The 21,308-nt window shown below is 43.7% G+C and overlaps 1 protein-coding gene across 3 annotated transcripts in view; it reads left to right on the top strand.

The window, feature by feature from the left end:
- Nucleotides 1–20,767, top strand: part of LOC144128527 (protein lin-9 homolog) — a 68,576-nt gene extending 47,809 nt beyond the window's left edge. For all 3 annotated transcript variants that reach the window (XM_077661973.1, XM_077661972.1, XM_077661974.1), the window contains exons 10-16: nt 3,104–3,217; nt 5,136–5,240; nt 8,897–8,977; nt 10,082–10,207; nt 10,461–10,706; nt 15,312–15,406; nt 16,182–20,767. In XM_077661973.1, the coding sequence (XP_077518099.1) occupies nt 3,104–3,217; nt 5,136–5,240; nt 8,897–8,977; nt 10,082–10,207; nt 10,461–10,706; nt 15,312–15,406; nt 16,182–16,284 (870 nt within the window). In that variant the 3' untranslated portion in view covers nt 16,285–20,767. The remainder of the gene's footprint in view (nt 1–3,103; nt 3,218–5,135; nt 5,241–8,896; nt 8,978–10,081; nt 10,208–10,460; nt 10,707–15,311; nt 15,407–16,181) is intronic.
- The last annotated feature ends 541 nt before the right edge of the window (nt 20,768–21,308 follow it).

The raw sequence follows: 21,308 nt of genomic DNA, 5'->3' as shown, positions 1-21,308 counted from the left end.
GTTCGATCCACGTAGTAGCATAAAAGGAAATTTAAATTAGCCCCGATAGGCTTCTCGCGATAAATACCGCATTAGTAAACTGGCTAACGGGGAATGGGCCGCAGTACTAAAGCGCGAAGTCTGGAAGTCGATCGGCACTGCCGTTCAATGTACTTAATAGCATGTAAGTTACTGCGTTCATTCACCTGAACATCAGCATAGTACGCTTATAACTGCGCAAGGAAAAAAAGTACGTATGTAGCTGCGCACACATTTATCACCTTGAGCTGGTGTGCATGGAGCCCCCGCCGGCAGGTTCACTCGCCCCCAAGGAATGCGTTCTTTTGTTAATAGCACAGCATGTTTTAATGGCACGTTTTGTAGCATTTGATATTTATTTGAAAGTGTTTCTTAATATGACAGACGTAATTATTTGATTCGAGTAGAAAGAAATCTGGTAAGTTCATGAGCGGTCACGTTGGCGTGCTTAGAATAGCATACCTTAAGTGTGCTAAGAGCCACATGCTTTTTCATTTCATCATGCATGTGACATGTTTCATGATACAGTCCATGATCGCGAAGCTCGTTTGGAAAGAAGCAGCCGCAGACGTGCTACTAACAGACGTGTCGAGATTGAGAGGGGGCGCGGCAATGAAAAGTGTTTTCGTTATTTATGCACGTGATATGAAACTGAATTTGGTGCAAATATGAAATTGCTACGCTAGATTCAGTAATGCCTTTTATTTTTAGCTATACCTGGTGCAGTTCATGGGTAATTATAATTAACACCCTCTTCAAGTCACCTCAAGGTCTTAAATAATTGAGTAGAAAGTGCGCAAATTTTTTATGCCAGCATGTTCACAAAGCCCTGTTCTGCATATGACGCTATTACTTCTTTTTTCAGATGATCATGTACTTATGCATGCATAGTTACGTGAAAACGTTTCTTACAAAAATAACGAACATAATACTGCACGTGTAGGAAAAAAAATGGAGAGATAAATTACACTCCTCAACGTCTCAGGAATCGTTTGCGACAAATAGAATCATTCTATTTTCATGTGTTACGAAATTACGAAGGTGTGAGTGATGCCAATCGCAGAAAATGTGAAAGGTCAGAAAACAAACCTTATTGTTTATTTCCTCGTTTTTGGCCTCTTCACTTGCGCTTTGGTCAAAGGAATGCGGCCCTGAACTCAAAGAAAGCCTCAAAGAAATTACCTCACAATTTTCGACGACCACGCATCTCGAAAGCGTACTTTATAAATTTCTACTGAATATTATGCTATAATTTTTTGTCACGAAACAGAACACCCCAGGGCTAAGAAAGAAAATATTTCCAGAAATAAAAAATTTTCACCAAATCGACCAGTTTAACAAGGGGAGAACTCGGCCTGGCTGGTGCGTGATGCTGCAGATAAATACAGCGCTTAAGTGGGACAGCGAAAGGAGAATGGGGACACGACGTTGTCCCCACTTTTCGCACAGCACGACACCTACGTATGTCAGCAGACGGTGAGCGCACGTCTGCTCCGCCGAAAGAATGCCAGCACATCCTCTCACTACTGTCCCGAAGTAAAATCATTCTGGCTAGAGCAGAGTGTCAAAAACTTCCTATTTTTTCAATGCCTAGTGTAGAAATCAACGCCAGAAACGCTTTCTGTTTACTACTAACCATATATATACAATACACAGTGGCGAACTATTTCTCTGAATACGCTGCATGTGGCCAACACGAGCTGGTGTACTTCAAGAAATTACTAAGCTGTAAACATCAACCATTGCTGTGATTCGCAGAAACTGAAAATGCGCCTACAAGCCTTGAAAACCCGCGCTCAACCCCTATCCGCAACGACACTCTCTGGCCTTTTGCCTGCCACGAGCCCGCTAGTGACTGCAGCGCCATCTTGTTTGTTTACAAACATGCAGGAGGTCTATACTGTAGTACCCAAAACCGAAACTGCATATAGACAGGCAAGCGTTCCAGAAACACTGTTCGCGCGAGACGAATACTTCGAGATTTTGAATACCAAACATTCGGACCGAAGAAAACATCGAATACTATACTATTCGATGGAATATTTGAAATTATTGAATATTCGCACATGCCTACCCAACGCCGCCCCCATTGAAGCACGTGTATTAGAAACTCCGTATAGCGGCGGTTGACCTTGATATAACAAACTTGCTAAGCCAACTATCTGTTATCTTGTGCCGAGTTACGAAATTTGGCAGAAAAGTTTTTACAACTATAAAGCACGAACTAACAGGAACGTCAACGATCGCAACGAGTGATCGCAGTTGAGACAACGCGTTGTGCTCCAGCGCCGTCGCGCATCTCCATTGCTTTCGGTTTTGGAATGCCATACCACATGGCACTACAAGAGTTCATGCTCAAAAGCTGTGAAAAACGATAGGGCATAGCAAAAACGAAACGGCCTGAGCAGTGCGCGCCCATCGCCGTCGTGCGGTTGCTCGCGCGATTCCGGTGCCAATAACTCTCGCGCTTCGTGTGTGGCAGTCGCACAATCACCGCGATCACGGAACATTTTTTGTGTTTATGACTTCAAGTAATGGGGTTTTTTTCTGTAAGCATTTTCAAGGTGATTTTACCTTTATTTATTTCTTATTTTTGTTTCCGTTCTGCATTGTCCTTTCGGGTCTTTCTCCGCGAAAACCTAGATCTAACAAAAAATCCTGGACTTTTTCAACTTCGTTATATCCAGGTTTAACTCTAAATGCAATTTAAAGGCGCTCTCACTTGTGCAGTTCGGCGTACAGTCAAACCTCATACTAACGAAGCGGCTTATAACGAAATAATGGATATAACAACGGAATGACAATTCCCCCCGAAAGCTCTGTCAACACTGGCTATAAAGAAGCTACGGCTGTGACGAAGTAATCGCCAGGCCCCTTCAACTTCGTTATAACAAGGTTTGACTGTACTTACAAGAATTCCAGAATCAGTGAGAAGTCTGAATTTCTCCGGATAGTCATGGATGCCTGATGAAAACAGATGCATTGAATAGAGGATATAAACAGCAGTCGTACTTTTTTGGTGGGGCACGCATGCTAGGTGTTTTCAAGGCCTGCCAACTCGTTGCTGCCTTGTCACTTCTTGCAGAGCTTAGACCCACCTGAAACGATGCCCAAGTCATCGTTTCTGCAAAGACAGCGACCCAGGCAAGTGTTCTACCTGAGTCCGCCCAGGACACTCTATGCTCATGGAACACAACTGGTGAGAATTTTCGGGATGCTGTTCTTCTTTATTCTACAAATAGAAAGCTATTTCTTGCCAGTGTCCAAGGTCTCCGCCACGGTGTCTGTCATAGCTTGGGCTTCTCCCGAATTTTCTGCGGTGGACAGTTTTGAAGTTCTGCGATGTGAACAAAAAAGAACCTATTCCGCGAGAAGCCTCCCGTGCAGAAGCGGCCGTGCACTTCACCTCGATAGGGCAAGGTCGTTGAGAAGGTGGCTTTCCCTACAGCTCACGAGCCTAGTGGGTGAGCTTGCTGTAGTTATCTCGACAGTAAAAAAAAAAAAAAAAATTCGCGCTGCCAAGCTAAACATAGCACTGTTTTGCCAATGGATCATTGATTTGCGGAAGGCGATCCCGGCCACCATGGTGCGCAAAAGCTCCAGGGAGTGCCTAGTAAGCAGCAACCTGGATAGATCAGAAGATGTCTTCAGCACTGCTAGCCGCATCAAAGCCTCAGAAGGGGGCAGTGATAGCAATAAGCAAATGTTGTGAATGGCTTTTCAAAAGAAACTTATGTTGAGAACAGTAGTATCATCACTGTCTATGACGTTATAACGGTGTCTGTTCCTGCAATTAAGTGTGCGGTCTGTATGAGACATTTTTTTCTATCATGGCAGTTGAAAATTAAAATTAGGGGTGTGAGTTATATGCAGGAGCAGGTAATACGCGTGAAAATATGATATGCCATGGTCCAAACACATCCAATTTTTGAAAGATTTTCAAAATGCTCAGATATTTGTGCTGCACTTTGCATGTTATTCCAGTAAATACCAAATTACTTGCACGAAACCGTGATCCGTCCTATCCTAGGATCCCCGTAAACTTGTCGATGTAAACAAATGTAAGAGTTTCAGATAAGGGCTGTCCGTTTTATGTTTCTCCGATATGACAGATTTTTCATCTCCTTACCGTATTGTTACGACGAAGTGGCAGTGAAAAACAAAGCGGCCTCCGCGTGAGAGGACGAACGAAGAAGAAGAAGAAGCTCCTTGTTCGTGTTGGTGCTCCCTGCTAGGAACTCTTTATTTCTAACCCCCAACACTTTTAAATAAATGTGAATAGTATTTCCCCGTAACAATATTTCTGATCTGGGGCTCACTCCCCTTTCCTTACATCATCACATTGAATATTTAAAGTTCTTGGACTCGCGAACTAATTCTGTGTCATTTGGGCCACTTGACTGCTACTTAAAATCTGCTAAGCCATCATCAATTAAGAAGCTATCACAAACTAAACATTTCACATTTCAGTCAGATAGTTTTGTTCAGGTAGTTTTTTTTCTACTCATTACAGAAATTTTGAACTCTTCTCCTGGCACTACTTGTATTCTGCCTTTGAAAGAATTTTTTGGTTATGCAGTTTGTAGCTGACATGTTTTACAGTGGTAGCTGTTAGGCGCCCGTCCGTGGCTTTCGCGTCTTAGTCGTCTGCCATCGGCGTAAACGGTTGGTGCTAACATACCCACCGGTTGCGCCGGTCAACCTGGGTCGCGTAAGCCTACGGGCGGCTCTTTGGAACAGCCGCCTGCCAGTGCAGGGGTGCATCGCTTGACTACTGCAGCAGTGCACCAGGAAAATATCCCCAAAACTAAATGCCTAAACAGCTATCGCTGAATCTCGCGTTACACAGTCGTAACCGTCCTGTGAGTTTTTGCTGTGCATGTCCTTTTGTGCTTTCAAACTATCTCATGTGCTGCTGATTGTTACCATTCGTTTGTGCAGTTTTTATCTCCTCCTGCTACGGCCTCATGTGGGGATGCGGTATGTAAAAATAAGTAAATAAATGCTCTGGTGTTGTGCCATCTGTTGTGCTGGTACAAAATTCATGCTTAACACTCACGATGCCAGTGTCGATAGTTGCAAGCAGAGCATAAGCATGCTTTGTTGTCTTGTTCCAGGACAACGATCCACTCCTTGGTGCCTCTCCATTGCGGACTGGACTCTCATCCGTCGATGAAACATCCACTGTCGGTGGCTTTTCCGTGGACTTTCTTACTCTGATGGTGGGTGAGCACTCTGCACTTTGGATTGTCGCTACAAGTGGTTCTGTTTGGTTGGAGAAATTTGTGTGCAGGGCATGCAATTCTCTCTTTGGGACAGCTGGTATTGTCATGTGTAAATGCCATCATTTTGGGCAAGTGCCCGTTTGCAAAAACAGTCAGGCCCACTTGTGGTAATGGGCATTACATGTGCAGGTTTAATGAGCTTTTTGGTGCAGCGGCAATCAATCTTGGGTTTAACAAATGCCTTTATTTGCATCACACCTCCTGGGTATGAGAAGCATTATGACTCCATTGCCAAACTCTCACCCCAGAATCGCATTGTTTGCACGATTGCAGTGGCCCTCCCACTAATTGTAGAAAAACAAGTTTTAGCTCATTAGAATTATAAATACATTTACGTTTCAACAGCATGTATTTTTAAAAAGCAATAGTTGTTGGTACAAGTCGCTTCCCACAATCACATTCCCAACGACTGCCATCTTGGCCTTGTTCAAAAGCTGGCGCTCCCTTGCATCCTGGTGTTATGCACTATTGTGAAATCCTCAGGGAACGTCCGCATTCTGCTGTTTTTTGAGACTTCTACAATGAACTCTGAATGGTTGGCACGTGCACTTCAGATGCAGTTTTCTTAGCTTCCTGTTTTGTTTTTTGGATAACGTGACTAACCTCATGGGTTTTCGGTATGTTTTTGTGGTGCAATTTCAAATCTTATACCGTTGAATTCAGAAAGAACTGAACTATGGAGCCGTGCTATCTTTTTATTGGTGAGTCGAGCATATCAAATTTCGTGAACAATAAAAATAATGTCAACTAATCACACTTCACAGCTTTATAAAATGATGCACCTCTGTAATAGTATAAATAGGATATCTCCACATGGCAGGTCTTTAGCTACAGCTCCATTTCAACTGAAACCAAAAAATATTGAGGGAAAGAACCTTAACGGCTTGTAAAATTACCTAATTAGGCTTGTTATTTTCTCATAATATGGGAACTAATTGAGATATACTAAAACTAATTATACTTTTGGAAAAGGCAGAAGAAATGCATATACACGCCTAGTTTCGTTACGATATCTCTAATAATAAAATTTTTTATTTTAATGCTAGCATCACCCCTTAAACCCCCTGCAAATAGGTCAAAAACGCATATACCGTATTTACGCGCATAATTTGCGCACTTTTTTTAAGAATTTAGGGCTCCAAGAAGGGGGTGCGCAAATTACGTGGGGATTTCGTGAGCGCGACTTAAACTCCACAAAGGTCATAACGCGCAATATAGGTATAGTGTATGTTGCTGCGTATACGTCAGCACCCGGACCCGCACCCCACACTGGCCGCCCCCGAAAAAAGTTCACTCTAAATGAAAGGCTGTGCACCCCCCACTCCCTTGCCGGATGGCATGAAGGTGCATGCACGAAGCTGAATAAGACACTAAAACAGCGTCATCGCTTGCGGCCCAGCCAATTGTTCGGTAGTTCCGGATTCTGTAAGTTTGCTTTCGCAGCTTCGTTCGGGAAAGCAACCGCGAATCAATAAATCAATTATCACACCACACAATTCTTTAACAGTACCGTGCGAGTGTCGACCAAACTGTTTGTCGGCGCCTTATCACGGCGCGGAGCTGAGAAGCCAGCGAGAATAGCCGCGTGCACACAAGTTTTCCGACACGATTGTCGTCTATGGACAAACTTGTGCACACGCAGTTATTCTCGCTGGCTTTGCCGCTCCGCGCCGTGATAAGGCGCTGACAAGCACTTTTAAACTTGCCGTATAGTTGTGATATCCCATCGCAAGACATGACCGAACAACTGAACACAAGCCGTCGGAGCCACCAAGAAAAGCGTAGCCGGCAGTCGAGTCACATGCATCAGCCAAACAAACAGCGGTGTTGGCTCTTCTATCAGCTGCTGATCCTCCCCGGAAGCGCTGCTGGCTGTTCCGAGTGGCGATGCCGCTGGTGTCGCCGCGATTGTAACAGCGGCCCCTGACACCACCATGAACGCCCAGTGCACAAAAGATTCAAAAAGCCTTCCGAACAAACACGCGGAATAGCCGAATGCTACTGGGTAGAGCCATAGGGTAGAGCCCGCGTGCATGATGGTGGTCTAGCTCAGCGCGGTGCGTAAAATGTGCGAGTAAAAAATTTTTGTAAACCCGGGTGATAAGTTAAGGGTGCGCAAATTATGCGAGGGCGCAAATTATGCGCGTAAATACAGTAGGTCAATGCCTCCCCCTTCTGCAATTCTGAACAGCTGTCGTAAAAGAAGAAGAAGAAAAAAAAAGCGAACTTATATGTGGCAGTTATCTTCACAGTTAGACTTGCTGTAGTTTCCCACATCTTATGTGCTGCCCAGTAAGTTTAAGTGGATATTTCAGTTGTCCATTCTGTCGCAAGATGTTAGGTACTCTGCAAAGAAACTCTTTCAGACGAACACCATGGGGCACGATTCTGTCACACCATGAGCGCTGCCATGAGCCCAGGGGTCTTCGTTTTCAGTGTTCTCTCTAAGCACAGGCACAGTGGATTGAGGCTGTTTGCTTAACTTGAATGCCTATTTATTGCACACTAGGCATGTCGTCGCCCATTTGTGTCCTGTTGCTGATTCATGTAATAATATGTATAGTGCGTTAGCATACTTTCTTGTGACCAGAGATTGGTTGGCTTATGGGGGTTAACGTTCCAAAGCGATTCAGGCTGGGAGGGACGCCGTGGTGGACGGCTCCAGAAAATTTCGACCACCCGGACATTAAAAACCTCCAAACGGTTGAAATTTTGAAGTTTTAGGACATTGGAAACCAAGAAACTCTCCTGGGCTCATGGCAGCGTTCATGGTGTGACAGAATCGTGCCGCATGGTGTTCATCTGAAAGATTCTCTCTGCAGAGTCCCTGACATCTTGCGACAGGATGGGCAACTGAAATATCCACTTTAACTTGCTGGGCAGCACACAAGATGTGGTAAACTACAGCAAGTCTAACTGTGAAGATAACTGCCGCATATAAGTTGACTTTTTTTGTAATGGCCCTTAAACTTCATTTGCTGCCATACTGTTGTTGCAGGTCCAGCTAGCCAAGATCCTTACTGTAAAGAGGCAAAAAAATTGACAAGTTAAAAGATATGAATGCACAAGCAGAGAAGATGGCACAGCACACGGGACTCTAGCATTCCGCCTCCATCAAAATGCGACGGCCACGGCTGGGATCGAACCCGTGTCTTTTTGTCAGCAGCCGAGCACCATAACCACTTAGCCACCAGCGGCAGCTCTCTTGTGATTGGAGAGTACATAGTGCTAGCGTGGCTTAGTCCTACCAAGCTTGCTTCTTTCTGCCACAGTGTCTTCACTAGGAGCAGCCTGTTGAGGCAGGCAGTCACATTTTATCTAATCAGTTCGCCCCCTTAATGGCTTCAGTCACACCAGGAGTGTTTATCTTCTCATTTGAATAAATATTTATGCTGAGACTGAGTCAGTGGATAACTGAATTGTATTTCCACTGCACTCGATTTTTTAGCCAATTAGTCAGTAGCTTCATGCAGGAAAGATCCCGAACTTGTGAGTAACTGCGAGTAAATGAGCTTTCTTTGCATAGTTTGTATACAATTTGTAATGGCCCTTAAACTTCTTCATGTCCATTTGCTGCCATACTGTTGTTCCAGGTCCAGTTAACCATGATCCTTACAGTAAAGAAGCAACAAATTGACAAGTTAAAAGACATGAATACACAAGCAGAGAGGATGGTGAGTTCTTTTTTTACTGCTTTAGCAGTATATCCTGGTTTTGGCAAAAAAGCTGTGGTTTGTGCATGCGTGTGTGCATGCGTGTGTGTGAAGCCTCCTATCTCCGAAGCGCCATCCCGAAGGAGCACTATCCCGAGCATCCTTTCCGGGCCCAGGTTTGGTGTGCGTGCATCTTTGGTCCGTGCGTGCATGCATGTGTGTGTGTGCGCGTGCGTGCGTGCGTGTGCATGCGTGCGTGCGCATGAGAGAGAGATATATAGATACATAGAGATAGATAGATAGAAGCCTCCAACCGTATGGGCAGGCACCCACCGCTAAATATGCATCTCCCACCCATGAGCCTCTACACAGCACCAAACCACCCCCACTCTCCAGAAGGCCTCCACACACCAGAAGCTCACGCAGCAGTGGATCCAAAGAGCAACGGCAAAATCAAATTCGAAGCCGCAGTGAGAAGGCAACTAGTATGAAAGTAAAATGTGCAGCCAGTACTGCTGAACTCAGATTTGATTTTTCGCATCACGTTGCAAGATTCCCTGTGCATTTCTTTTTCTCCTCTCTTTCTCTTCTCTGGCTGCCTAAATGCTGGAAAGTTAAGGACAGACAGTTAGGAGTGCATTTTATTGTGCCTTGTATTCAGAGAAGTTGGTCTGAACAGAAAGCTCTTCCTTTCATCGTGGCACTTTCGTTTCAAGCAGCAGGGACAGCGTTATACATCCTGGTATGAAGCAAATTAAGCGGCCATTGTCAAATGAATGCAGCTTACCCCTGTCGATTCCATATTTCACAGTTCTTGATCTTTGGCACGTCTGAACATAGCGGCCTGAAGATTGCTTACAAGGGGAAAATAATGAAACTTATCTGTCCGTATATCATAACCTGTAATACCCATGGTCACAAAATTCCAAGGCTATTGTCTGGTCATAGCAGAGCCATGCCTAAGACCCCCCCCCCAATTATGCCTCGCGGCTGCTAGCATTCAACACGATGACTTCTGCAACTCCATGGCAAGTTCTGCACATCTCGGCACGTGGTGTCACATTCACACATCTCTTGGCGTTGCGTGCCTGTTCAGTTTGTTATTCTGGTCCTGTCTGTGTGCAGACCTCTTTTGGACTGGTCATCCAGCCAGAGTTCAAGAAGCGGTATGCAGCCCTGATCATGGAATTCGAGGCGCTCAACAAAGACCTGCAGGAATACCTGGAAGGCATCATGGCATACTGCGAAAGGGTATGGCAGTTTTTTTCGGCGTTGATGTCTGCACTATCTTTCTCATCATACACTTTTTACTGTATATATTCCCTTCTCTCTAACATCCAGCTCCCGGTCAGTAATTCAAGGTGTCGTGGTTATTTGTTCATTCAATTCGGATGTTCACTCAGCTGTCAGTGCATTTTTAAAAATTGTGAGAGAATAATGACGACGAGGTTATTCTTAGATGAAGTGAACATTTGTTTTTGATTTTTCTTTTGCTTGTTTCTAGTTGGCCCCCGAACAAGGCCTGCAGTTTGACATGCAGCCACAGGCGATCCGTAGCAAGTGCCTTAATGAGGCCCGTGAGTTGATGCAGCGCTGCGCACCCGCGGGAGGCATCATGGCCGCCGCCCTGTCATCCTCTTCTGGCACCACGTCTTCATCCGCTGCACCGTCGTTGACGGAGAGCAGTGGAACGACGCAACAGACGGTCGAACTTATAGCCAAGCTCACCGCCCTCATGCTACAAGTCAAGGTAAGCTCTTGCGCCTTCTTATGTGCATTTGTGTAGTTGGGAGCTGTGGCTGATAAAAGATAAAAGCTCAACTCATTGAAGTACTGGACTTGGCTGGCCAGAGTGACAAAGTGCTGTGAAGTGGCCCAGTAAACAGTGATTAATTACATAATTCTTCAGTACAAAAAAGAGTAACAGTGCCACTGACATCTTTTTTTTTTCTGACGTTTTTTTATTTTAAGCAGTTAGTAGTGCCTAGTACTATAATAGGTTCTAAAATAAGTTCTTGTCTCTTGCGTGTGAGTCTTCACACAGTTTGGAAAGTAAAAGAGATCTCCACTTTTGTTCATGTTGCTCCCTTATTTTTGTACCTCGCTATCTCGTTAAAATATATTGGTCACCGGCACATGCTGTAAATTCCCTCTTTTTTTTCTGCTAAGTGGCTTTCGGGGTTTCGGGGGCATAAGAGTGAACCAGTAGCAATGTCTTTGCTGCTCTCTATACGGTCGAATCTCTATACAATGAAATTCATGGAACATGCGAAAAGTTTAGTTGAAGCGAAACTTCGTTGTCATGAAATCGGACCAGAACACTGGTATAGATTGGACTGGATAGTTCATGAACAACTTTCATTTACAAAAATCTGTAAGCATTGGTATTTCGCTGTTTCCAAATCGGCGCATTCTCGAACGATGGACATATTCAGAAATCAGAAATCCCTGCACAGTGGGCGTATTCGCATAATATAAATGCGCCCGCTACACTGGCTGTCAAAATGCTAAACTTTTTTTTTTTTCTTCACTCGCGTTATAAAAGTGCCCGTTTTCGTCCTGCGAGAGTTCGTTCTGAGAACATGCACGCTTTTGGCATTGACGAGGCACTTGCGTGATCTCATGTCATTAAATTAATTAGAGGCCACATGCACCTTGAAATCAATGCTTTGGGCTATGCAGCAGAAATTAAGTTGCTCCACTTCTTCAAAGACATTTTGTGACGCGTGGTATGAACATACTTTTTACGTGTCGCTTTGTTGAGACTCCACCTAGAACCACCAGTTAAGCAGCAGTGCGTGTAGGGGCATCAGGAAGAAAGAAAAAAAAAGTCACGATGCTTTCCTACAGTGCAGAATCAAGGCTAGAGCGCACTCACACCGGCTGCGCACTTCCTGGAACAACAATCATGCCACCTGCCAATACGTCGGGTGGCTGCGGATTGTTCTGCACCATTTGCTGATTGTCGCTAGGCCTTGGAACTAGCCACCGCTTATAATAAAAAAAGTCTCACAGTGTTACCTGTTAGCATAGACATGGTAACATCACATGTAAATGAACATACAGCTCATTTCCGTTACGCCTTCAATAGCGAAGTGAGCAAAAAAGTGCCACACTGCACCAACGGCCGGGTGTCGCAGACGCAGTCCAAGCCGTCGGCAAAACCATTGCAGGCAGTCATGCACAGAGTTGCATCTTTATGCACAAATGCCTGCACATTGATTCCAATTCCACAGGGAATGTCGGCGGCGCCATTTAAAGTGGAAACTGACTTCGGCGGCTGTTTTTAGTGAAACCTAGAAAGGAAAAAGCATGTTTGGATGTGCAGAAAAAAAAAAGATGGCTTCTGGTTACTCGCAAAAACTTCATTGGAGGGGAACCTTGCTCCGACAGTTGTTCGTTGTGAGGGGAAATATTGCATTTCCTTATATTGTTTGCTGGCAGGGAATAAGAAATACTTCGTTGTGGCAAAAATTTCGTTGTAGCGGTGTTCATAGTAACAGTGTTGTACTGTCACATCCCTGCCTCAATCTTTACCTGCAGTGGACTCTGCCTGGTCCACTAATTTGGTGCAAGACATAAAGGTGCTATGTGGTCTATAGTAGCAACTTATTTTTTTTTAATTATTTATTGGTCTTGTCCATGTGACCACCCCCTCTTGGTTTTGTTGATGACTGTGTGCAATACAGTCAATCCTGGATATGGCAAACTGAAAAGCGGTCACGAAATAGCTTGAGCATGGCAATAGGTAAGCTTGCCTATTCTTGGAAACCTGAACGTGGCACACCCATGCTAGCGGTGCGCTTTCTGAAGTGGCGTGCCACCCTCCGGCATGCCAGCAGTGCACTGCTTGCTTGCTGTAGCGAGGCCTTGCTCGTTTTGCATTGAAGTCGCAGTGGCCGATGCTTTGGAACCAGTTGCTGCCTATTATAACAGATCTAATTCTGTTACCACGCTATAATCAAAATAATCTTGTATAAAATTTGAAGTGCAATTGATTTCCACAGCGCCTTCAGCAGCTCAGTAAATGAACCAGGCCTTCAGTCATTAGGTTGGCTTCACCGCATGACAACTGGTGCACCGTACTGCAGCCTCTCCACATGACAGCGGTGTTGCGTTGTAAATGATGGTGCCATAATGAAGGCTATCTAGAACTACACCCCACATTCCCTTCATCACTTGGTTTATTTATTTATTTATTTATTTATTTATTTACTTATCCATTTTTATTTGATTCCTCAAGGGTCTCATGTTGAGATATTACATGAGACATGGTTTTAAAATGCCTTCACGCAGCTAGCGTTGCCGACCAGGCTCAGCATGCGAAAAGTAATTGCGTGATTGCCGTTAGGAGTAGCGCTGCTTGCAGGGGCACAGCACGCCATTCGATACATCAAATGATCTGCTGAAAGGGAGCTCAATAAACACAAGCAACAGTGCTATTTTTTTGCATGGGGCTTTCAAGGAGATGTTTTAGCTGTTAGATGTATGCAACTCAGTAGACTGCCTTTAAGACAGACTTGAGACGATAAAATCTGTCTTATCAAAACTTCATCACAATAGAAGTGCCCCTAAAAAAGATATGTGAGCATGCTAGGTATGTATATATTACATGAAAAAATAAATAGCCTTTCAGAGAGAGGACAATTGAGAATAAAGCTTTTATTGCACTCTGCGTTAAGTGAGATTAAAACTGACAGCATGAAACAGGCTCATGTTATTCTACTTGAAAATGGCATTGATCTAGTTTTCTGTTATCAGTGTCCCTTTTTTTTTTTCTCTCACTGTGCAGAGGCTGCTTTTTGTGTGTGCTCTTTTCCGATTTTTGCTTTCCATCCTGTTCAGATTGCTTCGAAGGTGCCCAGCAAGGTAACCGTGCGTCTTTTTGATCTCACTCCTTTGGCAGCATAGCTGTTACCAACTTCACGAGCAGGCACACCACGCACCTTACCATGCGCCACAAGCATGGCACATGGCGCCAATATCTGGCCATCTCTGCTGTGTGGAACGCATATTGCGATGCCACGTCAGTTGAAAATGCAGCCTCAGGAGCATTTAAGCCTCATGTCAATGAGTAACTTTCTGCATGTGCATCTTTTAGTCTGTGGGAGGCAACGCAACGCGACGGCACATGGTGCACGCATGCTGCTGATGTGACCATGTCAGATCTCTGCTCCACCGCAGGGGCGATGGTGCTGTCCTGCCTTTTCCGCGCCGGCAAGAAATCGCGCCCCTACAAGACGGCTTCCTTGCAGCTTTGCACAGAGCTGTCTTGTAGGGGTGCACTTTCCTTGACGGTGCTGCGTGGACACCCATTAGTGCCGTCATGTGGGGTCACCGTGGTTCGTGGTCGCTGCAAACGTTTGTCTTAGCCAGAGGACACATGAAACAGTTCGCTTTGAGTGTGAGCGTGCATATGTGTGTGTGGTTCGACCAGCTGGGGTTCTTTTAACGTACACCGATGTCACAGAACACGAGCCTCTAGCATTTCACCTCCATTGAAATGCAACCGCCGTGGCCGGGATCAAACCCACGTCTTTTGGACCAGCAGCCAAGCACCATAACCACTAAGCCACCGCAGCGGCTCCATCCAGCTATAAAATTTTAGTTGAATTCCAGCAGTTGTCTCGTATGGATATGTACCGATCCAAGCAACTAGTCCATTTATCCTTAACCAGCAGAATTAAGTGATTTATGTATGCTCTTTGCATAATGCTAGTGATCATACATTTTTTTTTTACTTCATTTTGTTACATGATGCGGTAGTTTACATCTTATATCTGTTTTGTAACAAACTAGTATCGCAGTTGTGATATTTTTGTGTGTATGTGTTGCTTACCTCTGCCAAAGTGTCTGCTGCCGGGTACTGGGAGGTAGGGCCAGTCAAGCGACATATATGTGGCTTTTGTTCCCACCTTCCCAACTACATCTGTTGTCCAAATTTCTTTGCACTTTGTGGTAAAATAAATTAATCTGGACTGCAAGGGGCATGTGGCCAAAGCAGTGGGCACTCTCAGACATGTGCCGTCTGTGGTTGCTTGATGCTGGTCAGTTTGCGAGTGGGCGCCGTTATGGGGACGACAGGTGTTCAGGAGTGTCCTTTCTCTATCCTTTTTAGTAATTCTCGGCCGTGATACATGGTACGGCCCGCCAACAATTGTGGTGCACTATTGAAGGCCGTGTCTGTTGGAGATACACCTGCAGGTTGCTTCTCTTTGATTTGAAGTGGAGGACTGCGCTGTTTGTTTCTGAAGCTCATACTTCATGTTAGTCTAACAGGACGCGATTCGCAAATTCTACCCTGTAGGCACTGTCAAATTGAAAGCACTTTACAGACCCTCTGCTTGCTTTCCAGAACCTTGCCCAAGGGGACCTGAACTCATTTGAACTGAAATCGCTCAGCGAAGCCTTACTGGACGTTCAAGTAAACCTGGACCCCAAAAATGTTGGGTGAGTGCTCTTTTCTCTCTTATGTGTACATACACAATGCTGTTCTTTGAACTGCATTTTGAAGAGGGTTGGAGCCTTGTTGAGATGGCATTTACATCGGCACAATTCCATTTGGTTGGGAATAGCACAGAAACTATCCCAGATATGGCAAACTGTAAAGCCTGAAAGACCGGAATGGGCAAAATATTTAGCCAAATCTTGGCTTACACCTTTGTTTCATTCTCATTTTTTTTTTTTCAACAAGATCTGACTATGCTACTACTACTACTTGTATGTGCAAGGTTTATTTTTTACAATACCTTTGCCTAAAATAAAAACAGTTACCACACCTTTACTAGTATAATCAGGTATTTACTAAAAGTCAAGGCAAGCGCTATGCACATCAAGCAGCTGGGCATGCATAGTAGCAGAATTTGTTCGGTTTAACTTTAGCAGGTTTATCTTGAGCTTAAAAGTTTTTTTAGCAGTAAAATTTATTGTCTTTTTAATTCACCACCATACTTATTTAAGCTGTATTTGATAGTGGTACGTATTTTAATAAATTCCCCTAACAACCTTTTATATGTCAGGTGCACGCCCTGGCAATGTACTATTATTTCTTATGGGCCTCCAAAGCAACTGGGCCCCTTTGTTCTTAAAGCTCTCTACTACTAATTTGATGTGGCCCTCACTCCAAATTCATTTAACCTGGCTGTCTGACAAATATGTTCATGATTAAAGGTAAAGTAAACCTCTTTTATTGCATTTCATATATTTTCTTCTCCCTCCCTTGTAGGCTGTTTCAGAACAAAGTTCAAATACACATCAACCACATCCAGAATGGTCTGAGCCAGTTGGGGAACCTGCACGCATTCACGTCGCAGAATGTCTCTGCCTGAATGCCGTTGAAGTACTCTTCTTTCAACTGTTGTGCACCCTGTATGAATTCATCATCTGTTGTTTTCATTGTGTCACGCCATGCGCCTAGAGAATTTGGGCTGGTTCGTCTTGACAGCCAAGGCCCCCCCCCCCCTCTCTCTCTCCCCTCACCCCCCACCCCCCTTTATTTTTTTTATTTAGCTATAGAAGCTCTCTACGTTGTGTGTTTGGGCAGAAAGACTGAGGGTGGTCCCAGCACGGCAGTCGTGAACAATGATTGTAATTCTGCATTGACTTTACGGGTCAATCCAGCGACATTTTTCTTTGTTTTGCCTAATGCATTATAGCCCTTTGAGGATTAATTTTAAAGCATGCACCAATATGTCAGAGTGCGCAAAGAATGTCCTGAGGTTAGCGCAAAGGCACGTGTAGGGGCTAGGAAACAAACATGCTACTTTTGGCATGTTGTTTCGAGATCGAGACTTCATATAGTAAGCAAGTTGAGCAAGTAATAACAGCTTGGATAGAAGTGTGAAGCTTGTTCTTTGGTCTTGTACAATTTTTGACGGGTGAATGTGATATCGTGGACAAAACACCACTTCACTTTTCCTTTTGTCACTGCAGTGTTGGTAAGTTAATTGCAATTATGCTGTAAAATAAAAAGGCTGAGCGAAGTGCAGTGTAGTTGCATTTCATTAAAGCCTGTCATCATGCATGTACAGAGAAGCCTCACTTTAGAGGGTGCCCACCCGGCAACTATGACACCACTGACAATACCCTACACATATTAACTTTTTCATCTCACTGCTGCTTGCAGCAACATCAGCAGCAGTAGTGCACTTGTTGAGCTTCCTGCTTACGGTACAGTCCGTTGTTTGTGAGGTGTCGAACTAGATTGCCATAAGTTTACTAAGTGTGCAAGAGGTCTGTCTGCAGAATGCTTCAGATTGTCTTTTTATTTCTGTCGGATAGCGGGGACTTCTCATGATCATGCTGAAACCATAAGTGGTCAAGACGTCACGTGGACAACGCATTCGTATTGATGTACCCAATGCCTTTCCTGATCATGAACCAGGCATGTCGCAGGTATAAAATCTCAATTGGGAAGTTGTGATAAGTTGGCAGCGATGCTTTATGTAAACACATGTTGTAGACAATTAAAGGTGCTATAATGTAAATACATTAGTTTTTTTTTTTTTGCAATGGAATCTACACGGCCGAGGCATAAAAATTAGAGAATGGAAATGGAGTCCAGCTGCGTTTGTTGGAAATTTGCTTTAATTGTGTTTGTGTTTTAATTGTGTTTGCTTTAATTACATTTAGTATTTTTTATTTTGTTACATGACGCAACTGAGAGAAATGAGGAGGTAGAGAACTAAGCACAGTGTTCGGGTTTGAAGTTTTTCACTCGGAAGCCTGCTTTTATGTTCACTTTGTGACTTGTCCTCATATGTCTTGCATGTCAGGGCGCAGGTCTTACTGCCCGAGATTTTTGTCCACTGGATGTTTACATCATCACATTTAGTTAATGTGTCATTACCTGTCATATGCACATCTTGCACCACCTTCCTGGTGAGATGCTTTTGCAAGAAATGAACTTTTTGAAAGCTTAGCTTTGGTTTCATTGTGGTTCGGAATTTCTTTTTTTTCTTTTTTGAGAAGGGAAATGTAACTGCCAACTCTAGACGTTATGCAAACAGACCTTGGTTTCAAGTGGCGCACAGCAAAAAAAAAAAAGGACACTGACTGTGTAATTTCATACAGTAGCAGCATTTTTCTTTTGATTGGGGCACACCCCGTGGTGTCAAAAACAAGGAAGCTCCTACAGACGCTGCTGGTGTCTAGAGGGTTTGCTGTGAAGTTCCCCAGGAGGCTCCTGGGAGAATGCACTGCTTCTTTATGTGCAAAAAGAGGTTTTGATTATGACTTTTTTTTGTTGTTGCAATAAGCTATTTATTTCGCCAAGAAAGGCATGCAAGAATGCCAGCTGCCGCAATCACTTGAGTCAGCAGTTTGTCTTGCATCCTTAATCTTTTGTGTGTGTATGTGTGTGTGTGTGTCATCTGTTTCTTTGAGCCTGTGAATTTTAGTGACTACGTAAGGCCAGAAGCATGCTACTGGATGCTTGTTGTGAGGTGGACTTTTTATTTTTTATCTGAAGGGAAAACGAAGGATGACTGGGCTGTTAATGTGTGAAAGGCATATTTAGGCTCTCGTGGCACACCTGTGTACCTTGATAAGTCTAAGGTGTAAGCCTGTTCTATAGATAGCTACCATTACAGGCAGTTGCTCTGAAACTGTGTGATTATGGAATTGTTTATAGCGGCCTGACTTGCAAAGTAAGCCTCTTCAAAAGCTGTCTCTGTGCCTCCTTGACAATGTTTTGCAGGCTGTGTCATGATCATTTGCTGGTCTGACATATATTGCTATCTTAGCTAACATCGTCAGCAAAATTAAAATATGCATTTTTGTTTCTCCATCATTGCGATGCCTCTGACAGAGGCACTCTTGCTTGCTTTCTCCTCCTCTTTTTTTTTTTTTTCAAATGTACCTTTGAAATGAAAACAGTTGGCCCAGCTGACTCAAATGTCGAACTCTGCAAGTGCAGTATGCTACTGTAGTGGGTTGACGATGCGTTTCTGCCAAAATTGGGAAGGTGTGTGCTGCGGTCTTGCTGTGGTTAACTAGTGTTGGCATAGCAAATGACGTAAACCTTCTTGGTTTAGATCAGGGAAAAAACAGCTCGGGGAAGAACTATGGAGAAGAGGATGAACAGGGCCTGCTTACTGTTTGATGCTGTTGACTGGCTTCATTCTATCGTCACTAAGAGCTGCAAGTCAGTGCCCTGTTGGTCCTTTTCGTCCCGTGGTGTGTCTGCCCAGTTTTTCCTATGATTTAGACCAGAGCGAACATACCCACATCATGCGACTGTTGTTCGTTTTCTTGCATGTGGCTTATCCCCAGCTTCTTAGTGGTTGATGAGATTTAAGTCTTAACTGGTTCATAGTAGAGGAGATCAAAATTCTTTTTCAGTCCACATGTGGACTGAAATACAGTCGTAAATGCTGACTGTTTGCTCAGCAAGTAATGTGTACGTTGAAGTCTTATTTAGGAGCATAAATTGAGCTCGTGGTAATCTTATATCATCCAGTAAAGTGTCTGTCAGTTTTCTTTTTCCCCATTGAAAGTCTGTAGTGATCACTAGGCGAACACATAGCAGGGACGTTCATTGCTCGTTTGCGGTTCACATCTTGATACTGTTGCCTTCTGTCTTGAAATTTCTTAATTCTGTAACGGCATTCGTTCGTATCACAGACATCTTTCCTGATAAACCCACAAGTCTTGAGAATGGCATGATTCGCCGCGAAGTCCATAATTGAACGGGCCATTTTAGTACAAAGCCGAGGTTGTCTCAGATTATAGTCACCATGTTCCTTTATTTTAGCTAGCACTCATTTTTGTCTTCTTTCGCAGTCTGGTTAATGTGGTGTTGTTTTTGTTTGCAATGTGTTTGCAGCAGAACACTTCAGTGCCTCTTACGCACCTGTTGTTTTGAAGAGAGATTCATGCAGATCTCGTGTGCAGCCTTTTCTTCCTCAAAGTCTCAAATATGTTGATAATGAAAGTGAGTCTCTGAAACAAGCATCCTATAGTGTGCAGAGCCACGTCAAAGATCCTCGCCTGGAGGACCTATTTAGCGCTTCCAGTCTCTTGATCCTCGTTTCTTTTGCTCGATATCCATACAACCGAATTGGTTTACAGAAATGTGCAGACACCAGCTTGATGTTGGGCCGAGGTGGTCTGTTGCTGCTGCGATGTCTTTGTTATTATTCATGTAACTTTGGTAACCGCCACAGAAAACTTTGCCATCCAAGAGTCCTATATAAACGTGAACATCATGCTAAAGCATAAAACAAGAACTGCATGCTGTTTGCATGAAGAATGTTTCAAGCAAGCGTAGAAGTGATGGAACTTTTTTGTGTGCGTGCGTGTAGTAATTTAACTGTGCCACAATGACCAAGGCACTGGAAATATGTAAATGAGCTGTCTACACATACTGACTTGAATCTATGTTTCATTTTCTTGAGCAGGTGGTCTTACTAGCCGCTGTTAGTACTTCTGGCAGAGTAGTTGCTTACGTAGCTTCGAAAATTCCCTTTGCACCCACTGGGTGGCTGCTGAAGTGAATACATTGACAAAGGACCTGGAAGAACAAGTTGTAGCTTCCAACCAGCATGTCTCTTAAACATTTCAGCGAGTCGTTTGTGGCACTGTGAAGTTGAATTTGTACATTTGCACCGGATTGGTAAAAGTATGTTGACAAAGTCCTGAAAGTGTTGAGCCCATTTCAAGATGTCTGTGTGCATGTGCTGTACAGTGTGAAAAGGGGTTAAGGTTTAACACTTGCGTAATGACGTTACTATGTGGATGTGAGCCCTGCACGAAAAAAGAAAATAAAAATACTAGAGGTATTTTGAGACAAATAAAGTTTATTTACATGTACTCGGTGGTGTAAGCTTCAGTTTTTCTCTTAATTTGAAACTTGCACTCATGACATAAAAAATGCTTTGAACAACGCATTCAGTAATTTATGTGCAAAGGATTTTTTTAAGTAGCTACTATCTGTTGTCACCCTCCGCAGCTTCTGTATAGATATCGGTTGTCTAACTTCATAACTTTCTGAGCTGATGTGAACAATTTATAATAGCAATTTTTCCACTACAGTGTTCATTAATGACCTTCAAGATGCACAAAGTTACAAACCTTCATTAGGTTTGTTACATGCTCGTTGGTTCACCTTGAATGTAGACAAAACCAGATTACATAGCTAACCCTGATAAATATTTAAGTTTCAACAGACCCTCCTAAATTTGCACCTGCCATACATTCAGACTTGTCACACATTGATGCAGTTAGACATGAACACAACTTTTGCAAGGATATCGTCTTATGAACCACGGTGCCAATTTTGATTAAACTTTCAGGGATGATGTATCCTTAAAGGACTAGAGACACCTAATTTTATTGCATGCTTTTTCTTTCA

Source organism: Amblyomma americanum, chromosome 4 (genome assembly GCF_052857255.1).
Source record: "Amblyomma americanum isolate KBUSLIRL-KWMA chromosome 4, ASM5285725v1, whole genome shotgun sequence".
Lineage (NCBI taxonomy): Eukaryota > Metazoa > Arthropoda > Arachnida > Ixodida > Ixodidae > Amblyomma > Amblyomma americanum.
Note: the sequence above shows the minus strand (reverse complement) of the source record. Positions and strands in the feature narration are given on the sequence as shown.